Here is a 23440-nt window from a genome sequence, read left to right on the forward strand (position 1 = left end):
GAATCTTAAACCAATCAGAAATTGATAAGCACTAATAAGGCAATCTGATAAGACTCCTGCCATTTTCTAAAACAAAAGTAGCCTTGCAATAATCAACCTGCTTTTTTCATTTTCTCATGTGTGCCTAGGAGACTCTTGACTATAGGGAACAAACTGAGGGTTGTGGGAGGGGGAGGTGGTGGGGCGATGGGGCAACTGGGTGATGGGCATTAAGGAGGGCACTTGAGGTAAGGAGCACTGGGTGTTATATGCAAGTGATGAATCACTAAATTCTTCCCCTTAAACTAATAATATACTATATGTTAACTAACTTTAAATAAAAAACAATCTTTCATTTTGTACAGCTCCTTGAAGCTCTTTTCTATCTGCCGGATTGGCTGCTGCCTGATTCAAATCAATTTTTGCACAAATAAACTCTTAAGCCTTTTACTATGCCTCAGTTTATCTTTTCGTAGTCCTGGTGTCGGAAAAGGGAACCAAAGGAGACCTCTGACAGCCCCCCAGGAGCAATGAGCAACTGGGTTTAAGTACCTGTTATTCGTGGCTTCACTGCTTTCTTGCTGCCTCTGGATAAGTCCCTGTCAGATCCTAGCTCCACAGCTTTTGTTATGAACTCAACTTTCAGCTTTCTTTTCTAGTTCTGGAAACCTGCTGGAGTTGGACTGGGTCCAACTGAGAGTCTAGACTGGCTCGGGGAACAGACTGGTAATGACGTGGAGCGGGTCTGAGTCCCGGAACAGACTAGGTCCGACTCAGACCCCCGACTGGATGGGCCCAACCGGGTCCTACTCTCAGAGCCCAGACTGGATCTGGGGACGGGCTGGTTCCGGCTTAGAGCCCGGACTGTATCCGGGGACGGACTGGTTCCTGCTTCGAACCCGGACTGGGTCTGGGGACGGACTGGGTCTGACTGAAAGCCCCGGCTGGGTCTGGGGACGGGCTGGTTCCTGCTTCGAACCCGGAGTGGATCTGGGGGTGGACTGGGTCTGGCTTAGAACCAAGACTGGGAATGGGGATGGACCGGGTCCAGTTTAGAGCTTGGGCTGAGTTAGGGAACAGACTGGGCCTGACTACACTGGACTGGGTCCAATGTGAGGCGTCAGGTGAGTAAACTTTTGTTTTTTAAGGTTGAACAAATAGGTCAAATTTAGGAAAGACAATCTTGAATTATAGTGGCCACAGTGGTGAACTTTTAACCTAGATAATCTTATCCATTTACAAGATGCCGTAGAGAAAACGGGGTGTCAGCCAAGCATTCACTGTAGAGGGAAAATTATTTTTCCTCTTCCACAGTTTCTGGTGACCAGGATGAGACCGGCTGGGACACCGCAGGCACTCCAGAGCCCGCAGACAGCGTGTCCTGGAAAAACTGGCGGAAACCAGCAAAAGGTGAGACTTCTTACTAAAGTCATCTCTCCCAGATCTCTATCTATGGTATCTGGTTGAGAGAGGTCGTTAAAATTTCACGTTGTCTCTCTCCAAATTTTTTAAGAATTGCCTTTTCTAAAGTTTTATTTTATTTTATAATTATGCAAAATATTTCCATGGTTTTAAAGTCATAGTTACAAAACAAGATACACTTAGAGAAATCTAGGTGTAATCCAGATATGATACACCTGGTTCCCTCCCCATCCCCCATAGGTAAATATTTTAAAATGTTTATTTTTCCTTCCACTTTTAAATATAAGCAAATACATTTTATACATATATTCATAGTATGTGTGTGTATATGCATATTTATATATTCAAATCAACCTTCCACCATTTTTCTTTGATAAGCAGTGGGAAAGTATATATACTTTTCTCTACATTGCTATTTTCATTTAACAGTATATTCTGGACATCACTCCATGGCAGTATATAGAGATTTTATTCATTCTGTTTATAGCTTAATATACTCTATAGTGTGAATGTTCCATGTTTATATTAGCAGCTACCTTTGGGTTTCTTTTTTCTCTCTTGTTTTTAAGTCAACTTTTACAAATAATGCTGCAATGAATGGACTTGTGATGGATCCATCCATAATTTTTCCAGCACAAAAATATGAAAATAGGTAGTGGGTTTGCTGGATCAAAGCTCAGATACATATGCATTTTTTTTCTGTTTGTAGCCATGTTCTCTCCATAATGGCCTTATTTTGGCCTACTTTGACTGGCTTTTATAAAATATAGTAAAAATGAAAGTACAATATAATTTCTTAGACTATTGTGCTCATCATATGATTCTTCCTTTAAGGATTAAATGTACTCATATTTGAAATCATAGATGCAAAATGAATAGAACAATGAAAATTGAATTCCTATTTAAAAGTTGGTCTAAATAAAGTGCTCAAACTACTAAATTATATGTATACATGTGGCAGAGAGTACATGTCTGGAAATGATGCAACTGGATAAGTTATTATACCATAAATATTTTCTTATATTTATAGTCCCATAGAATTCCAGATACTATTGTATTGAATGCATTAAAAGGCTTTAATGCTTCCCAAATAGTCTCTTCATTTTGTATTCAGTTTTGTATTGTTCTTTCTGTATTTGGCTATTCTCTAGTGGTTTTTAATTTTTTAATTTTTATTTTTTCTGAGATAACTGTCAAAAAGGCTTTAACCTGAAAATAATGGAAGTACAGGGGAAGTTTTTGCAAAGTGAAATATTTTGAACCACTTCTTTTTTTTTTTTTTTTTTAAGATTTTATTTATTTATTTGACAGAGAGAGACACAGCGAGAGAGGGAACACAAGCAGGGGGAGTGGGAGAGGGAGAAGCAGGCTCCCCGCAGAGCAGGGAGCCTGATGTGGGACTTGGTCCCAGGACCCTGGGATCATGACCTGAGCTGAAGGTAGTCGCTTAACCAACTGAGCCACCCAGGCGCCCTTGAACCACTTCTTAAATATCTTAAAGTCCTCTAGGTTGTTACCTCAGTATTATGAAAAGTAGTTCTTTGTTTTTGTTTGTTTACTGGCTAAGAGTTCCCTTAAATTACAAATGGGTAACTCTTTTCTAGAGGACTTCAAGACCTAGGAATGATTTTAAGAATGTTTCATATTCAAATCTGAAACTGGTTATGATCAAAAGAGCAGAGTATCAGAACATTTGTCACAAGATACGAAGAGGGAGGACCAGGCAGACCAGAACAAAACAACAAAAACACAACAGGGGTACTTCTTTTTCAGTTTTGAGCTACTTCTTGTTACTCTTCCTTTTCAGCCAAGCTTTGTTTTAGTACATACTTACTATTTTTCCCTTTATCTTGCATCCACACCTCAGCTCACTTTTATGTGGCTTGTACTGTTCTCCAACATGTTCTCAAACTCTGAAACTTCCCACGTTCACCACTAATAACCTATTGACACTCTTCAATTCTTACCTTACTAGATAACGCAGCTACATTGTAAACTGTTGAAGTCTTCCCTTTTCTGAAACGTACTACTCTAGAATCAGGATAACAATCCTGTCCTGTTCTCTTTTTCAGTCTCTAGACATTGAGCGGTGGAGCCATCCATAGCTCTTTCCTCTGCAAACTCTTCTTTTAGGTAGGTAATGTGTTTGTTATTCCTCCAGTCCTCAATCTCATATATTTGTATGATTCCACATAAACATGACTACAGAGTTTCTGAATCATGTATCTTATTGTTTTGGGGTACCCCTAATTGGTTATCCCATAAGCCACGAAAACTCAAAGTATCCACCTTGCTTTACAATCTTCCCCATCAATATTTCTTATCTCAGTTTATGTCACGTTCACTAACATAATCTCAAAACTTGAGCTCTTATTTCAAAATTTCTTTCTCTACATGGACCTCTAAGAATCAATCCTAGAGTCATGATATTTCTCTTGCAAGCCTCATTGCCTACATGTGTTTATCTAGGGACCAATTTAAGCCCTCATCATTTCATGCCTCTCGGTCCCTTTCAGTAACTCCCTGAATTGTCTCCTTGCCTGAAGTCTTGCTTAAATCAAACCTATCATCAATATAGATCATCCAGTATAGGAGCAGGATTCATTTAAAATGCAAACTATATGCTGTCAGTGGTCTGCTTAAAATAGCCATTGTAATCTCATCATTTACAAGATATAACCCAAATCAACAAGAAATGCCTATCTCCCTTGGGCGCCTGGGTGGCTCAGCCGGTTAAGCGTCTGCCTTTGGCTCAGGTCATGATCTCAGGGTCCTGGGATCCAGCCCCACGTCAGGCTCCCTGCTTAGCGGGGAGCCTGCTTCCCTCTGCCCTTCACCCCACTCATTCTCTCTCTCTCATAAATAAATAAAATCTTTAAAAAAAAAAAAAAAAGGGAAATGCCTCTCTCCCTAAGCTCATCCTCTGAGATTCTTTGCCTCAAATGCCATGCATTTATTTTGAGAAGGTGTTTCATAGATCTGTGCCTTTGCAAATGTTTCCTCTAGTCAAAACACTCATCTACCAGTCCTCTTATCCTGCTAGGTTTTACATATGCTTCACTATTCAACTCATGAATTCCCCTAGACCAATCTTCTCATCATTTCCTGTACATCTTTATTATAGAAATGACCACAAAAACATTGAAATTCTATGATTCCCTCTTTTCACAGCTATACTGCAATTGATTCAGTAATGGGGGTGATGTTCTTATGCTCTCAAATCCTAGGAAAACTTATGACATAAATAATATTCTGTAAATGCCAGTTGCACTGGATGAGAAATTCTACGTCGATTATGAAATTGGAGCAGACAAATTGGTAGAAAGAAACCCATACAAAGAAGAATTAAGTCAATGGAATTGAAAGGATGAGAAAGAGCTAATAAGTAATATTTGGGTGAATAGATTTATATCTTTACATAGTACTTTTCCTTCTCTAGCATTATTTAGTACCTAATTGACTGTCATTATATCTATGTTAGGTGATTTCAAAACTGGGTTGACACAGTTCTTCCGTGAAATGCTGATTTTATTTTAAGGAATTATTTTGAATATTTATTTTTGCCCTGTGTATGTTATACTACCTACTAATATCTGCTGGCTATGTAAGAGACACCTAAATAATGTTTATGGGCTTTAATATTCCCTAATTTATGTTTGTAAACATAGTATTTGAAATTAAATGTTTCTACTTAATTTTATTCAATTCAAATTCAAATTTTATTTACAATATGGAAACTTAGCCTGTAAGGTCTAAATATTTAAGTGAATCTAACCCTTAAAATTTAATTTTGATTTATTGCTATAGAGATATGATTTCCCACTTCAAAGAGATAGCTTTTGTAGTATTTCTGGGACACCAGAAATTTCTAATAACACTGAGAAAATGAACACTATACAGATTAAGTTTTTTTTACTTGAATTTATTATTTCTCATTTATTTTCCTTTTATAAACTACATATAACTCAGTCTCTTAAAAGTTCTATAAGAAAATATGACTACCTTTTTTGTATATGAAGGCCTCATATTTTAGAAGTTTCTTCTCTCTTTGCAACCTTCTCTTTCACCTTTAACCACCTTTTATAGACTAGTATTTTGAAATACTTTATCTTAAAAGTAGAATGTAAGTAGACTGTAGATTGGAACTTGGGAAACTAAAATCGGGCATGTGTTTAATTAAGGAGAGGTAAAATATAGGCAATAGAAAATGCTGCCCAAACTAAGTGTTTATTTTCAGCAGGTGAACTCCTTATTAAAGTGTTCAGTAGCCACAGAGGGGTTAAAGAATCAGATATCCAAAAATAATCTGCCTGTTGATCTATGCAGTGAATTCATAGACAGTTATGGAATTGCAGGTCTTGTTGCTTGCACTATATTTCCAATCTGGGTTTTTTGGTTCATATTTCATATTTCATGTTCGTATTTATCAGACCTCTTTCTCTCTACATATTACAGTGGGCACAGTTTAGAGAAAAACTGTTGGCAAGTTATATTGAAAATATACCTGTATGCAAAGCATTGGAAAATAACTTGAGTCATTTTGGGGCAATCTGCACAGTCAGATTTTCCCATCTTCCAGCTCTCCATTTGGTAGAGCCTAAGTATGGCCAATACAAACAACCCTTACAATAAGAAAGATTGGGTGGTGGGGGGGAGTGCCTGGATGGCTCAGTTGGTTTAGCATCCTGCTCTTGGTTTCGGCTCAGGTCGTGATCTCATGGTTCATGAGATGGAGCCCCAGGACTTCAGGCTCTGTGCTCAGCGGGGAGTCAGCCTGAAGATTCTTGCCCTCTGCCCTGCCCCCCACTCATGTGCACACACACTCTCTCTCAAATAAATAAATAAATCTTAAAAAGAATATGAAAGATCAGGAATTCTATGACAAATAAACAATAGGAATAGATGACTTCTTCAAAGAAAAACTTTTTAAAGTTCTCAAAAAATAGAAATTTAAATTTAAAAAATTACATATATAAATTATTCCTGAAAGTTTATATGGTTCTTGTTTGGGGGATCGCTAAAAAGATCCAACAAGACTCAGCTTAAATTTGGAAATTACCTTTGAAAATAATATGGGTGGCAAAGAGTATTCTGGAGAGTCTGGTAGGTAACAAATGTATACCCTGACTAAAAATGTATTGAGTATATAAATAATGGCTTTGTATAAATTACATACATTATTTTATCTACATCATCATATTTCAAAAGTTTGTCTACAGTTCTCTTCCTATATACCTTTATGGGTTTCAATAAATTTAAGACCCGTTTTATTAAATTTAGGTATTTGTCATGTGTGTTACAGCATTTTTCATACTGTGTTATAACTTGTTGTTATGCATCAGTTTCTGACACAGGATAACTTCTATTTGAATAAAAATACTAGGTCATCATTGTATCCTTTTGGTCTAAATAGTTCATATTGCAAAGAACTATATTTAAAAAAATAAATGAATATATGAAATAATCCAACACAAACTATTTATAAAGTCAGCTTTAAAGTTTTTAAAGGTGATAAAACAAACAAATGAATAGAAATATTAAATGAAACATTCATCAGTTTTGAGTATTAGTTTTCAGTATTGTCTCAAAGTATTCAATATTTGATATATAATATCCAAAAAATATAGTACAAGTGACAAATAGGGTTACAACTAAAGTTATCAACTGTACTATTTCTATTAGGTAAAGGTAGTATAATTTTTCCCTGTATATAAAACAAAGGAGCAGTGGAAATGTCAGAGATAACAAATTTGAGCAAAATTTCTCTCTGTTTAGTCCAAACATTAAAAAAAAAAAAGTATGAGGTCTCAAAACTAAAACATGCTTGCTTTTAAAATCTAAAACTAAACTGAGTATATATTATCAAAGGACTATTGAATCACAATATATTGGATTACTCTAATTCAACCTATCATAAATAGTGCCTTATTAATTAAAGACAAAAATGTCAAGTACTTTGGTTTGAGTTTTACATTGCACAACTTGTAGTGTTAGAAATAAACTATGTTTTTGATATTTACTGACATTTGCTCTACTTGAGTACACAAAATTTGACAAAGGTTTAAATCAGAGAAGCAGAGGATAGTAAACCAGCTCTACCATTTTAATAATTATGAATTGGTAGATTGATGATAACTACAGAGAAATTGAGGGAGTTACATAAGTAGATAAACAGTGTAGAGACATATAATGAACTTACCCATTATGGTTAATAAGCACATTTCAGAAAGTAATAATCACTTTTCAAATTGATGTTAGTTATCTAACCTCTTTTACCTTTTAAGAAATTAGCCTGGTGATGGGTATTAAAGAGGGCACATATTGAATGGAGCACTGGGTGTTATACACAAACAATGAATCATGGAACACTACATCAAAAACTAATGATGTAATGTATGGTGATTAACATAATAAAATTTTAAAAAATTAACTTAAAATATTTCTTTTAGTTTCAAATGCAAAGCTATAATTTTAGCTATAATAAAAAACTACATGCACACATTCCAAAAATGTACATCTTTAAATATTACAAACCAGTCCAGTGGGAAAGAAGTAAAAAGAATGAATATAAATATTGCCATTATTGACAAGGTATCTTATCTAATATCTTTGCTTTAAAAATAATTTCTTAATTGCTCATATTGATTTGAACCTAATCCTTCTTACTGGCAGTGAGATGAACTAGATCTGTGATTTCAACATCAGTTTAATTTTGATCTTAGATAACATGATGTTTCACATACTGTAAGCCTTTGGTTACATTATGCATTCCTGTGGACGATGCACCATTTTAAATATTCATTTTACATGATGGCAAGTTTTAGATATAGATCACTGTGTCAGAAAAAAACTTGTTATAACACACTTGGGAAGAAATCCACAATATTAATGTCCAGTGTCCTTCAATTTGAGATTAAAATATAAATATTCAATAAGTTAAATAAGTTAAACTATTTAATTACTAAGTAAATTAAATAAATTCAATTTCTCTCACGTTTACCATTTAAGTCAAAGAAAATGGTGGCATTTGAAAAGACTAATGGAAACTATTTTGTCTATATATTAATTTCATTAAATGTAAATATATAAATGAAGGTAGTCACATTCTTAGGTATAATTTATATGTTTATATAAATTTATTATAAATATACTTTATGAAAAGGAAAATGTATAAAAGTTTAAAAATATTACCTTATCTAAATGTACAATTCCATGTTTTAAATAAAAATGTGTTGAGCCACCTATTATCAGGTGTTGATCATCTGGAAGATAATTTTGGTGTTATCTGCTGAAAATATTTCATCTGTTAGAAGATTCAGAATATATGGAATAAATTAGCTATTTCTTTAGCACCCCTAAGTCACCTTCTATCTTTGTGATACATGTAAGTTCTTAAAATATTCGGCAGTTGAAGAAAAAAATATATAGATTTAGAGATGTGGAAATAGATACTTTAACACATTTTGCCATCTGGAACAGTTACAATTTTCACAGAGCAACAAAGTAAGCCTAAGTTTATATACCACTTGAAGAACCTCTGGACATGAACATCCATTTTGGCATCATATAAACCACCAAATATGCATGTGAACATCATTTCTTAATACCTCAAACCATGAAAAATTTGTTACTACTTGAATTTTGCCTTAATTTCAAAGCTATGTTATATACTCTAAGTTATATCAGAATCTGTACCCTGTCAATAGACCTAGTTAGTTCTCAGTTTTAACATTTTAAAAGTGTATTTGTTTAATTGTTAAAGGGGACTCTTTGAGTGGAAAGGAAAGATCATAAACAAGAGGAAGAAAAGTAGGAAGCACAAAAGCAGTAAAATTAAATATTATCTCTAAAAATCAATTAAGGGATTCAAAAAATGAAAGGATGTAAAGTATGACACCATATACCCAAAATGTAGTGGGTAGAGAGGTAAAAATTTAGTGGTTTTAGATGCTTAAGCAACCATCAACTTAATATAGACTGCTATATGCATGAGATGTTATATATAAAATGGTAACCACAAAATAAATAGGTAATATATATGCAAAAACAAAGAGAAAGGAATCCAAGTCTATTGCTAAAGAAAGCCAGCAAATTGAGAGAAGAGAGCAAGAGAAGAAAGGAACAGAGAAGAACTAAAAACAAACAAACATAAAACAAGTAACAAAATGGCAATAAATACATACCTACTGATAATTACTTTGAACGTAAGTGGATTAAACACTATAAAACCATGAAACTAGAAATTAGCTACGATAAAAAATCTAGAACGAACACAAAACATGGAGGTGTAATAACATGGGTCAGTGAATGGGTCAACCAATAAATCAAAGAGGAAATAAAAAAAATACATGGAGACAAATGAAAATGAAAACACAAGGGTCCAGTGGGATGCAGCAAAAGCTGCTCTGAAAAGGAAATTGATAGCAATATAGGCCTACCTCAAAAAACAAGAAAAATCTCAACCAACCTGAACTTACTCCTTTCTAGGAGCTAGAAAAAGCAGAACAAAGACCAAAACCAGTAGAAGCAGGAAAATAATAAATATTAGAGCAGAAAGAAACAAAATAGAAATGAAAAAGAATAATAGAACATATCAATGAAACCAGGTGCTGGTTATTTGAAAAGATCAACAAAATTGATAAACCTTTAGCCAGACTCATCAAAGAGAGAAAGAGAGAGAGGGAGACTCAGAATCAGATATGAAAGAGGAGAAATAACCACTAACGTCACAGAAATGGAAAGGATTATAAGAGGATATTATGAAAAATCATATGCCAACAAATTGGATAACCTAGAAGAAATGGACAAACTCCTAGGAACCTATAACTTCCCAAACCTGAATCAGGAAAAAAAAGAAAATTTGAACAGACAGATTACCAGCAATGAAATTGGAGCAGCAATCGAAAAACTCCCAACAAACAAAAGTCTGGGACCAGATGGCTTCACAGGTGAATTCTACCAAATCTTTAAAGAAGAATTGGTATCTATTCTTCTCAAACTATTCCAAAAAAAATAGAAGGAAAACTTCCAAATTGATTCTATGGGGCCAGTATCACTGTGATACCAAAACCAGATAAAGACACCACAAAAAAAGGAACTATAAGCCAATATCTCTGATGAACATAAATGCAAAAATCCTCAACAAAATATTAGCAAACCGAATGTAGCAATACATTAAAAAATCATTTACTATGAACAAGTGGGTTTTGTTCCCAGGGTGCAAAGGTGGTTCAATATTTGCAAGTCAGTCATTGTGCTATATCACACCAACAAGGAAAAGGATAAAAACCATATGATCATTTCAATAAATGCAGAAAAAGCATTTGACAAAGTAACATCCATTCATGATAAAAACCCTCAACAAAGTAGGTTTAGAGTGATCATACCTCAACATAATAAAGGCCATATAGGAAAAACCCACAGCTAACATCATACGTAATGGTGAAAAATTGAGAGATTTTGCCCTAAGGTTAGGAACAAGACAAGGATGTCCACTCTCACCATTTTTATTCAACATAGTACTGGAAGTCCTAACCACAGCAAACAGACAAGAAAAAAAAAAAAGGCATCCAAATTTGTAGGGAAGAAGTAAAACACTCACTATTTGCAGATGACATGATACTATATATTGAAAACCCTAAAGACTACACCAAAAAATTACTAGAACTGATAAATCAGTAAGGCTGCAGGATACAAAATCAATATACAGAAATTTGTTGCATTTCTTTACACTAATAATGAAGCAGAAAGAGACATTAAGAAAACAATTTCATTTACAGTTGTACCAAAAAGAAAAAAAACGCTTAGAGATACAGTTAACCAAAGAGATAAAAGATCTGTTTTCAGAAAACCATAATGCTTTGATGAAAGAAATTGAAGATGACACAAACAAATGGAAAGATATTCCATGGTCATGGATTGGGAGAACAAATATTGTTAAATACTACCCAAAGCAATCTACAGATTTAATGCAATCCCTGTCAAAATACCAATAGCATTTTTCACAGTACTAGAACAAATAATCCTAAAATTTGTATATAACCACAAAAGACTTTGAATAACCAAAGCCATCTTGAAAAAGAAGAACAAAGCTAGAGGTATTACAATCCCAGATTTTAAGATATACTACAAAGCTATAGTAATCAAACAATATGGTACTGGCACAAAAACAGACACATTGATCAATAGAACAGAATAGAGAGCCCAGAAATAAACCCATGATTACATGGTCAATTAATCTTTGACAAAGGAGGCAAGAATATACAATGGGAAAAAGTTTCTTCAACAAATGGTGTTGGGAAAACTGGACAACTTAAACCATACACAAAAATAAACTCAAAATGGATTAAAAACCTAAATGTGAGACCAGAAACCATAAAAATCCTAGAAGACAGCAAAAGCAGTGGCCATAGCAACATTTTTTTATGTATGTCTCCTGAAGCAAGGGAAACAAAAGCAAAAATAAACTATTGGGACTACGTCAAAACAAAAAGCTTCTGCATGGCAAAGGAAACAACCAACAAAACAAAACGACAACTTACTGAATGGGAGAAGGTATTTACAAATGACTTATCCAGTAAGGGGTTAGTATCCAAAATATGTAAACTCAATGACCAAAAAACTCAAATAATCCAATTGAAGAATGGGCAGATGACATGAATAGACATTACTCCAGAGAAGAACTACAGATAGCCAACAGACATATGAAAAGGTGCTCAACATCTCTCATTTTCAGGGAAATGCATATCAGAAGTACAATGAGATATCACCTCATACTTGTGAGAATGCTAAAATCAAAAACACAAGAAACAACAAGTAGTAAGGATCTGGAGAAAAAGATGCACTGATGCTGGGATTGCAAACTGGTGTAGCCACTGTGGAAAACAGTATGGAGTTTCCTCAAAGTTTAAAAATAGAATTATCATATGATCCAGTAACTCCACTACTGGGTATTTACCCAAAGAAAATGGAAACACTGATTTGAAAAGATATTTGCATCCCTGTGTTTTTTGCAGCATTATTTACAATAGCCAAAATATGGAAGCAACTCGTGTTTGTTGATAGATGAAGGGATAAAGAAGATGTGGTGTGTGTGTGTGTTTGTGTGTGTGTGTGTGTAATGGAATATTACTCAGCCATAAAAAAAGAATGAAATCTTGCCATTTGCAACAACATGGATGGATCTAGAGAATATAATCCTAAGTGAAATAAGTCAGAGAGAAACAAATACCATATGATTTCACTCATATGTGGAATTTAAGAAACAAATGAATAAAGAAAAAAAAGACAAAAAAAGTGTCTTAAATATAGAGAACAACTAGTGGTTACCAGAAGGAACATGGGTGAGGGGATAGGAGAAATAGGTGAATAGGATTTAAAATTCACTTATCATGATGAGCACTGAGTAACATATGGAATTGTTGAATCACTGTAATGTATACCTGAAACTAATATAACATTGTATATTACTTACTGGAAATTAAAAATAAATAAATGTATTTGTTTTTAGTAGTTTGAAATTTGACAAAGACCAACTTTTGAAGAGAGCTATGGAGATACATGGATACAGAGTGATTGTTAAACTATATATTACTTATTGGTTGTACGTTTCATCCTTAATTCTGTTCAGTAAGTTAAAAGTTTAGCCAAGAATAGAAAATAATCCATTTCGTCCATGGCATTGTTTTATCAAATAGACTGTTTTAATAAATTTACCAAATTAGAATCATATGTGACCTATCAAGAGCTACCTGCTGTCTTATTATAAAGTCTGGAAATCCAGGGTCTTAAAAGTACACTTAAGTTGTGTTTTCCTCTCTAGTGATCCATTTATCAGACCGATATAAACAATGTGACTGGTTATTTCAATAAACACCTGTCATCCCCAAGTCTTACAGAACTTGTGCACACATGAACTTGGAGTGTTGCAAATGTATGGCAGAAATGTTTGTTTGGGTTCCTTTGAGTGAATACCAGAGTGGATCTAGTTGTGAAGATGCAAGAAAATGTATGCACCAGTGTCATGTAAGGAAAAAGGCATGGTTTAAAATCTCTTTTACAAACCACACATATAGGGGAGCACCTGGGTGGCTTAGTCAGTTAAGCATCCCACTCTTAGTTTCAGCTCAGGTCATGATCTCATGGTCATGAGATCGAGCCCCACATTGGGCTCCCTCAGAGCAGAGTCTGCTTAAGATTCTTTTCCCCTCCCTCTCTCCAATAAATAAATAAAATCTTTAAACACACACACACAAACACACACACACACACATAGGGGTGCCTGGGTGACTCAGTCAAGCATCAGACTGTGATTTCGGCTCAGGTCATGATCTCAGGGTCATGAGATGGAGCCCTGTTGGGCTTCACAGTCAGCCAGGGAGTCTGCTTCTCTCCCTCTCTCCCTGCCCCTCCCCCCCGCTCTTCCTCTCTCTCTCAAATAAATAAATCTTTAAAAAAAATAAAAAACATATATACTCACAAAGCAAGCAGAGCTTAAGTTCATATACCATACTGGCTTAATGCAAAATCTGGTGTCACATTTTAACTAAGAATGATGAAAATGGCTATGTCAAAAAGTTTTTAGAAAGGACTAGATGTATAAATAAGTGTCAAATATTTAGAATCATGTTTGGCACATATGAAGTGCTTAATCAGTGTTACTTATGCAGATGATGATGATGATGGTGTTAACCACAACGAGAATGAAGTCTTAGTTTGAGTACCCCAAAGACAGACACTAAGAAAGGCTTGATACTGGGAGGAGGGTGCTCCCGGGAGTAGTACAATGGAGTAAGGGAAAGTGAGACCTATAAGAGAAATAAGACGAGAAAGTGTGTATTATGAATGGGTTATTATTAATGACAGCTGGAGCCTATTCCTGCTGGAGACTCTGTAGGAAGCCATGTGAAACATGTTTTAGAATCTTCCCACTGAGGTGTGGATGCAGGGAGGGAAGGGAAGAGGGAAGTCTGGACATTTATTCACTAACATCAATCATATTGGCGTAAGGTTGCCTTTGGAAGTGTTCTTAAGGCTTCCTGGTGCTGAAGAAAACCCTCAGGTAGAGAAAACATACACAGGTACTTAACGGAGACACTTTCAGCCTCCTGGAAATAATCTATAACAGCTAAAGGTAAACTAGGTGGGTCAAGTTGTTAAAAAGCCAAACATCATTGTGGTCTGCTATACAGTCCTTCCAAGTTAAGCTGTAACTATGAAATCAATACAGTGAGGGCTTAGACAAATTCATGTAAAATTTAGACCAGATGATAAAGGAAATGCTTTTCTGATAGTTACAGGTTTCACAGAAATGAGGGGACATTTGTATAATTCTCAATTTTGCATGTATAGATATGTTCTGGGTAATGTTTATTATTTATTACTTGTTAATTTATAGAGAAGTTTTTTTTTATGGAAACTGTTTACCCCATTTTCTCTAGTTCTGGCCAGCATAGGATTATTATGAGATTAATTGTTGAGATATTCTTATTTTCTTCATTATCTTGTGACTGCCTCTGGTAAGAGAATCTTTCGTGACATAAAGTACCCAAAAAGAAGACTGATTTAGTATTATTTTTCCAAAAGCAAAATGAAAGGCTCTGAGAGTACTAAGTAGAATTTTGTAATCTCTTTTCTTGGTTGGTTTGGAATTTGCTGATTTATGAATATTCACAGTGTTTTGGAAAGATGCATCTCCTATCTGAAGTAGAATTTGGTAGGCCAGTTTGGACTTTACTATAAAGAGACTATCTTCTCAAAGGATGGATTCCTTCTATAAATAGCAAAATCAATGCTGTATTTGAATCAGAATAACTCAAAACTAAGTAATTAGACTCTAAAATGGAGTCACGTTTCCAAATTGAGAGTCAAGAACTTTGGGGGGCTTTGGATTTATGGGAAGAGATGCCTAAATCCAGATACATGCCAAACCTTGCTCATATTTTGAATAAATGAAATATTTAGCACAGCTATATGTCAATATTTTTGTGTTAAATAATATAGAAATTTATTTTAAAACACAACTGAATTTATAATAATATTTTATCAAGTATTTGTTTACTAAAAATAACCCCTCATGGACTCTTTTAAAAGGGCCATAGATTTAGAAATAAAGCTCTGGGTTTGAGTTCTCTTTTAATTTTAGATACATAAAGTTAGGTTAATTTATTTAATTTCTCTGAGTTTATTTCCTTATTTTTAAGGAAATTTCCTTATTTTTACAATGCTTGTAAATAATATTGTTATTGTATGTGTATATGTATTATTTTGTGTTTATGTGAATAGCCTATATATATTGTTTACAATTATACACACATATAACTATACACATATATATGTATGTATGAATTATATAACATTGTATACCCTTTGTGACATGATACATTTTACATTAAAAATTGCTTAGGCTATCGTGTATAAAAAAAAACAAGAATGACGCCTGGGTGGCTCAGTTGGTTAAGCGACTGCCTTCGGCTCAGGTCATGATCCTGGAGTCCCGGGATCGAGTCCCGCATCGGGCTCCCTGCTCGGCAGGGAGTCTGCTTCTCCCTCTGACCCTCTTCCCTCTCGTGCTCTCTGTCTCTCATTCTCTCTCTCTCAAATAAATAAATAAAATCTTAAAAAAAAAAAAAGAAAACAGGAATGACAAAAGATGCAGAGTCAGTGTAGAGACTGGGAGTGGGGGAAAGAGGTACTTAGGAAGGAATACCTGGGGCTTTAAATCATTGCTATTTTATTTCTTAAACTCTTTGATGGAAACATGGATGAGTGTTTTATCCTTGTTATTTAAACTCTACGCGTGCATCTTTTTTATGGAGATATATTTCAAAAAATTTAAAAAGGAAAAGAGTGCTTGTAAGCTGCCACAATAGAGTTAAGCATTGAACAGGAGTCACTAGGGAAGCTTCTCCCAGTGCCGCAATTTTCTCTGGGAAATATTCTCTAAATTTGGAGGGTTCCTTTAAAAAAAAAAATTCTGTTTAAAATTTGCTGATCAGGGACGCCTGGGTGGCTCAGTCGGTTAAGCGGCTGTCTTCAGCTTAGGTCATGATCTTGGTCCTGGGATTGAGTCCTGCATCAGGCTCCTTGCTCAGTGGGGAGCCTGCTTCTCCCTCTGCCTCCCTCTCCCCCTGCTTTTGCTCTCTCTCTGACAAATAAATAAATAAATAAATAAATAAATAAATAAATAAAATCTTTTAAAAAAATTTGCTGATCAGATTATGGAAAGTGAAAGTCCACTTGTTCGATGAATGCTAACCTAATACTGGTAGTTTGATTAAACCCTTCATATGTTTTCTGATTAAGACAGCATAAGTAATATTTTGCATATGTACCATTGAAAAAGATTATAAGTATTTTCTCTCTTCATGCTCTCATGGAGCCATTCTCTAGACTTTGGAAATCTAAACAGTAAAAGAAAGCGCAGTAAGTTTAATTTTTAATTTATATTTAATGCATATCAAATGACATAGTGAAATTTTTTAATCTACCTATTACATACTACAGAAAAATTCTTAACATTGTCCTAGTAAAATAAAATATTCTTATAACTCTATAGCTTATTACCAGCTTTATGTTTTTAATAACCAACATCATCAAAATGTCTAATATATATATACTGTATCAAATCCAAGTCTGGAAGGAAAATAAATTTCTGACTAAAACTATTAGTTTTGGGCGCCTGGGTGGCTCAGTCGTTAAGCGTCTGCCTTCAGCTCAGGTCATGATCCCAGGGTCCTGGGATCGAGTCCCACATCGGGCTCCCTGCTCTGCGGGAAGCCTGCTTCTCCCTCTCCCACTCCTCCTGCTTGTGTTCCTGCTCTCGCTATGTCTCTCTCTGTCAAAATAAATAAATAAATAAATAAATAAATAAAATAAAATCTTTAAAAAAAAACTATTAGTTTTAACAGGGGCTCATTAACAGTATCAAAATTTATCATTACCACATACTTTTGAAGGAAGGGTCACTGACTTTTATTATTTATTTCTGGTCTGAAATAAAATACTATGCTTTTGAAGAAGTCACTTTAAAAGGGTATTTTTCCCCATGTGTAATAAAAGATAAAAAATTAAATTAGCTGACCCATCATTATTTGAAATTTCCAAAATTTGGAAATATAAAACTCTATTATAAAACTAAACTTGAATGTTCAGAATTATGGCTAAGAAAAGTGCAGTCACATAAGTTTCACTGTACCAAGAATAAATCGTCCTCTGGATGATGACTTGAAGAAATCCAGGTTTTCTTAACCTCAGAAGAGGCCTATAATATGTTAGTAAACTTTTATTCTATGGTGACACACTGCATTGCCATAGATTAACCCAGCATACTTCAGTCTTGAAGGATTTATTACGTTCTGGTCAACTGATCTAAAAGCCAGCAAGGGGACAGATGTGCTGGTGGCCAGGCTGTTTAGAAATATTCCACAAGATCACGAAGTAGGGTAGAAAAATTTTTCTGTTTTCAGAACACAAGTCCAGCCCTGAAAAGACATTTTATAATAAAATCATGTTATCCTAGGCTCTGATGTGCATATATAAAAATACCATCTTATAACCCTTCTCTCAGCTCCAGTTGGTCCCGCTTAAATTCCCTTATGAGCAGTGCTGTACCAACCACTGGACATTGAGCTGTCAGTGCTCCCTCAAACCCTGGTTACCTCTTCCTTCACTTTTTTCCTTTCCCCCCATATTTCTCTCTTTCCATCCATTTAAGTCTGGATGCTTGAGTCATCCTATGAGCCAAGAAAAATATTTAAGTCTGCAAAAAGCAAAAATAAAATAAACACAAAAGTTAGTGTCCTGTTTAGCATATATTTCATTTTATGAACTCATCAATTGTTACCACTTGCCAAGTTTCAATCTAATATTTGCTTTTTTTGGTGAAGTTAGCAGAGAGATCTTATAGCTAAGTCATAGTCTCCCACTAGTAAGTTCCCAGGGGCCCAAAATTCAATATAGGCACAAAGAAATTCTAGGCAGAAGGGAAAGCTTTTATTTCAGGAAGGAAATAATTATAGTTGAGGGAAAGATCAAAGGCAGTATAGTCTTGTAAGCTGTGATAAGGAGCTTAAACTTTAATTACTAAAGGAAGACAATGAAACATTTTAAGCAGGGGACTTACACAAATTGATTTATGTTTTTGGAAGATCATTCTGATTGCAGTGGGAGAATGTGTTGTAAGGGCATCAGTAGAAGCTGAGGGATCTTTGGGGAAGTATTACAAGAATCTAGGCAAGAAAGAGTGATTCCTGCATCATCATGGTGGTAGCAGGAGATACGAAGAGAAGTCAGTTGATTTGAGATATATTTTTTGAGGTTTATCCTGTAAAATTCAACCATGAAATGCTATGGAAGGAAATGGAAAGAGGATAATCAAAGACGATCATGACTTTTCAACTGAACAGCTGAGTGGTACCATTTACTTAGTGCAGGAGCCAAAATCACAACAGGTTTGAGATTGAGGCCTGGAGTACTTTTTGGGAAATATCAGTGGTGAGATGGCTTCATCACATTAAGTGCTCAGTCCTTTTCAGTATGAAAACAACCTAGCAATCTGTCTGTATTTTTGGCCTGTAATTCCACTCATATGCTTGCAATTATTACTGCAGTACATTTGTTCTCAATGTGTGGTTTCTAGAACAGCAATATCAGCGTCAGTATCACCAGGGGCATGGTGAAAATGAAAATTCTCAGGCCCAACCTACATCCGATTCTGAATCAGAATAGGCTCAGGAATTTTTGTTTTAAAAACCCCTCTAGGTGATTCTGATGTGTGGCAAAGTTTGCAAAAACACTGCTCTGGGAGGATGCTCTGGTGCATGATTCAGATCTCCCTTTCAGGTCTGAGGCATTCATTTCCCCAGCTTCTGGGAGAGCTGACAACAGAGAACTCTCAGGTAAGTAAATCCCTCTCACTAAGGGAAATTGCCTTCAGTTAAAAAGAGCTAAGAGCAGTCTGACTCCAGCATCACATCTTCTCTACAGAGGCAGGACCTGTTGATGGAGAGGCTGGTGTAAGGACTGGTCTTCCTTGCTTCAAGGTGGGCAGCTATGAAGGGACATACCATTTTTAGGATTCCTGAAAATATTGGCTACAATCAATCACATTGTAGTCCAACCGTCTACTTTTGTTTAATTCCTGACACCTAACAGGTACTTTTTTCCTATAATACTCTCTAATGATCCTTTTGCATGCCAGTCTGAGACTTTAGATTTCTGTTCCTAGGGAACCAGTACTACCATAATTACCAGTGACATTCTCAGTGCCAGATGTAATAAAACATTCAATATCTGTCTCATTTAGCTGCTGTAATATTTTTCTCATGACTACCATTCTCTCCTTGAAATCCCTATTAACTGATATATATATATATATATACACATAAAATATATATAATGATTAACTATATATATATTAACTATATGTAACTATATATAACATATATATGTCATATATATATATAATATATATATATATATATATAAAACCTGAACACCATTCTTTCCTGGACTTTCTCTAATCTTATTACTTCACCTTTGTCAGTGTTCTTTTGAGAATTCTTCCCCTCCATTCATTCCTTCAATTTTGGTATTACTCTATTCTTTCTTGTCTTTCCACCTAACTCTCCCTTAAAAATGCTTTGCACCATGCTTTACATTAGATCTTCAGAACTTATTTATGATGACTAGTTAATAATACTTTATTGTGTGTGTGAAATTTTCTAAGAGAACTTAAGTGTTTTCATCATAAAAGGAAAAATAAGAGGTGATACATGTGTTAATTAACTTGACTGTGGTAATCATTTCACATTATATGTGTATATATATGCATATGCACATAAATATTAAATTATCTTGTATATTTTACTTTGATGAAACCTACTCAGTCTTAAAGATTTGATAATTGATGATTATTCCACAGTTCTTTATTAACTACCTACTGTGTGCCTAGACATATTCTAGAGACTTACGATGTCTTAATAAAAATATGTAATATAAATCCATGCTGTATAGAGTTTATATTCAAGTGAGAAGACAATAAACATTAAATGTAATAAATAAATATGCATGCCAGTATGTAATGACTGGTATGGGGTAACAAAACAGAGAAGGTTAAAGGAGACTGGGCAGTGCCTGAGAGTGCCATGAGGCCTGTTGTAATTTTAAAAACGGTGGTCCAGGTGGATGTATTGAGAAAGTTATCTTTAAGCATAGACTTACAGGAGATAGGGGAATTTGCCATGTAGCTCCCTAGTGGGAGAAGTCTTCCAGTGTGAGGAACCAGTTAGTGTAAGGACCCTAAGTGTGCACCTGACATATATGAGGACCAATAGCAAGGCATTGTGGCCAGGTAAAATGAATAAGTGGAAGAGTAGGGGATGATGGGGTCGTAGAGCTACCATGGGAACAGATCTTGGAGAATATTGTGAGCCATTTTAAGGACTTTAGATTTTGGAAAAATTGGAAACTATTGAAAGTTGTGAGTATAGGAGTGGTGTAATTTAATTCCTTTTTGAAAGGACTGCTCTAGATGCTGTTTCAAAAATAGACTATGGAGTTGAAAGGGTAGAGCAAGAACCCAATTAGGAAACTGATATGGTCATCCATAGGAGGATGGTCACAGTGGAGGTGATGAGAAATAGAGTCTATGCATATTTTCAACGTGGAGCTAATACGATTTGCCGATGTTCTAAAGTTTCCTACTTGAGCACCTGAAAAAATGGACCTACTCTAAGGTAGGAATGATTGTGGGTAGAACAGATTATGGCAAAAAGATCCTAGGTGTGCTTGGTTATATTGTTTGAGATATCTTTTAGGAGGTGTTTGGATAGAAGACTGGAGATGAAAAGAAATGAGGTTTTTCCTTTTTGTTTTTATATGAGACAGATGTGATTACTGAGAATGGTTTGATATAGTGAAGAGAAGTAGATACTGAGCCTAGGATATGCCAATACTAAAAGTCATGAATGAAAAGATTCGGTCAATAGACTGAGAAGAAATAGTCAAGGTGAGGTAGGAAGAAAGCCAAGAGAGTTTGGTGACACACAAGCCAAGTTAAAAAAAAAATGTTTATTGAATAATCAACTGTTTCAAATTGGGCTGCTTTGTGAAATAAGATTCCTTTATCTATCTATTGCTACATAACCAAATATCATAAAGTTAGCTGTGAGATAATTTATTAAAAGTCCTTACAGGAACCCAGAATGTTTTAATTGGGTTCTCTACCCAGGATCTCATAAGGCCCAAATCAAGGTGTCAGCTGGCTGCTCTCTCATTTGGAGGCTCAACTTGGGAAAAATCTTCCAAGTTAACTCAGACAGAATCAAAACTATAAAAACACATTTATTTTTTTAGTCTTTTAAGCAAATACTCATCAAGTATCTGACAGTTTGTCAGTTACTAGGTGCTATAAAAATGAAATTATTAATTACACTGAGATGTTTTCTACAGAGAATATATAATGTAGGTTAGATAAAATATATAAATTAACTACTATATAAGTTATTCTAAGAAAGACTTGTTCATTTTAACTTGAGGCATGAGGAGCAGATTTCAAACAGAATGTAATTTGATCCCAGATGACACTGGAATTTATCTGTATAAAAGTAAACAGGTACTAAAGCAGTATCTCAGTTTGGCTGCAATACAGAGATAATTATAGCTATGACTGGAAACCAGAAGTAAAATCCAGATTTTGTAGAGCCATAGTCTTAGGCAGTTTGGGGAGGCCCCCCCCTTTTAAAAAAGATTATTTATTTATTTATTTATTTGAGAGAGAGGGAGAGAGAGAGAGCACAAGCAGTGGGGAGGGGCAGAAGGAGAGGGAGCAGCAGACTCCCCACTGAGGAGGGAGCCCGACACAGGACTCTAACCCAGGACCCTGAGATCATGACCTGAGCTGAAGGCAGACGCTTACCCAACTAAGCCACCCAGGCACCTCTGGAGAGCCCTTTTTACAAGAAGAATGCAATATCACACCAAAAAAGTGCCTTTGGCTACGTAATGGGAAGTAGGATAGAGAAAGAGTGGAAAGACACAGCTGTCTCAACCGTCATTAAAATATCTTAATTTTGCATATTTTCAAATAACATGTGACCATGTAGACACAAAACTAGGGCTCTTCCCTCCAGCCATAGAAATGGGTCATGCCAGAGGGGCCTTGAAACCAGACTTCATTCGTTTCATGGTAACCCCATGTTTGCTGAAAGTGTAGGATCAACAGATCAAAGCAGTGTTGAAAGCATGGTTAACCAGTTGGTCTTTAGTAGTTAATGGGGAACTACTGAATAAAGTGTAAGGAATTACCTGAATGATTTGAGCCACAAACCATATCTTATCTAAAATATCCAGATCACTGAGGGGAGAAAGGAATTTTATTGAGTTTTAATTGTGTCATTATTTGTCCATAACATTTATTTCATTTTCCATGTTATATTATCTAAGTGCAGTGAAGAGGAAAATAGTAGCCACTTATTCATGTAGATTTTATTAAATAATTATCAATTCTACATCTTTATGAAGAACAGATTTTTTTTTTTACGATTTATTTAAAGGTATAAAACATTTAAATATAGCTCTGAGATTTGTCTTTAAATTGACATGTTAAACTTTGGAAATAGACTTTTTTTTCAATTAAAAAAGGAAATTTACAATTTTTGTTTGTTTCTATTCTCTATCTTACATTGTCTACTTCTTTGATTCCTTTGCAAGCTATTTCTCTGGCTGATGCAGACTTCAGCTGAATTATCATGTTTTTTCTAATCTATTATCTATAACCTTGTTAGTACAAGTGTAGTCTGTGGGTCTCACTAGAGTTCAAGAAGAACTGGCCTATAAGACCTAGGAAAAGAGCTTTCAGGAAGTTCATGGAAATAGTTTAAAAGTCTTTGTCAAAAACAAACCAGTATCTCATGTAAATAAATCCAATTAATATATCTTTATTTGTTCTTAATTGGTGATGTCATTACAGTGACACATTACCTACAGTAATAAAACTGGCAGTCAAAACTGATATTCCTATGCCTTCTAAACCTTCTAG

General features: G+C 35.0%; 1 protein-coding gene across 1 annotated transcript in view; it reads left to right on the forward strand.

The window, feature by feature from the left end:
- Positions 1–317: 317 nt before the first annotated feature.
- The window catches only part of LOC115939652 (uncharacterized), a 248716-nt gene continuing 225593 nt past the window's right edge, over positions 318–23440 (forward strand). The window contains exons 1-2 of the mRNA XM_081800625.1: positions 318–1103; positions 1294–1389. Of these exons, the coding sequence (XP_081656751.1) occupies positions 1010–1103; positions 1294–1389 (190 nt within the window). The 5' untranslated portion in view covers positions 318–1009. The remainder of the gene's footprint in view (positions 1104–1293; positions 1390–23440) is intronic.

The sequence above is a fragment of the Leptonychotes weddellii genome, chromosome 12 (genome assembly GCF_054177405.1).
Source record: "Leptonychotes weddellii isolate Sample4059 chromosome 12, ASM5417740v2, whole genome shotgun sequence".
In the NCBI taxonomy this organism is placed as follows: domain Eukaryota; kingdom Metazoa; phylum Chordata; class Mammalia; order Carnivora; family Phocidae; genus Leptonychotes; species Leptonychotes weddellii.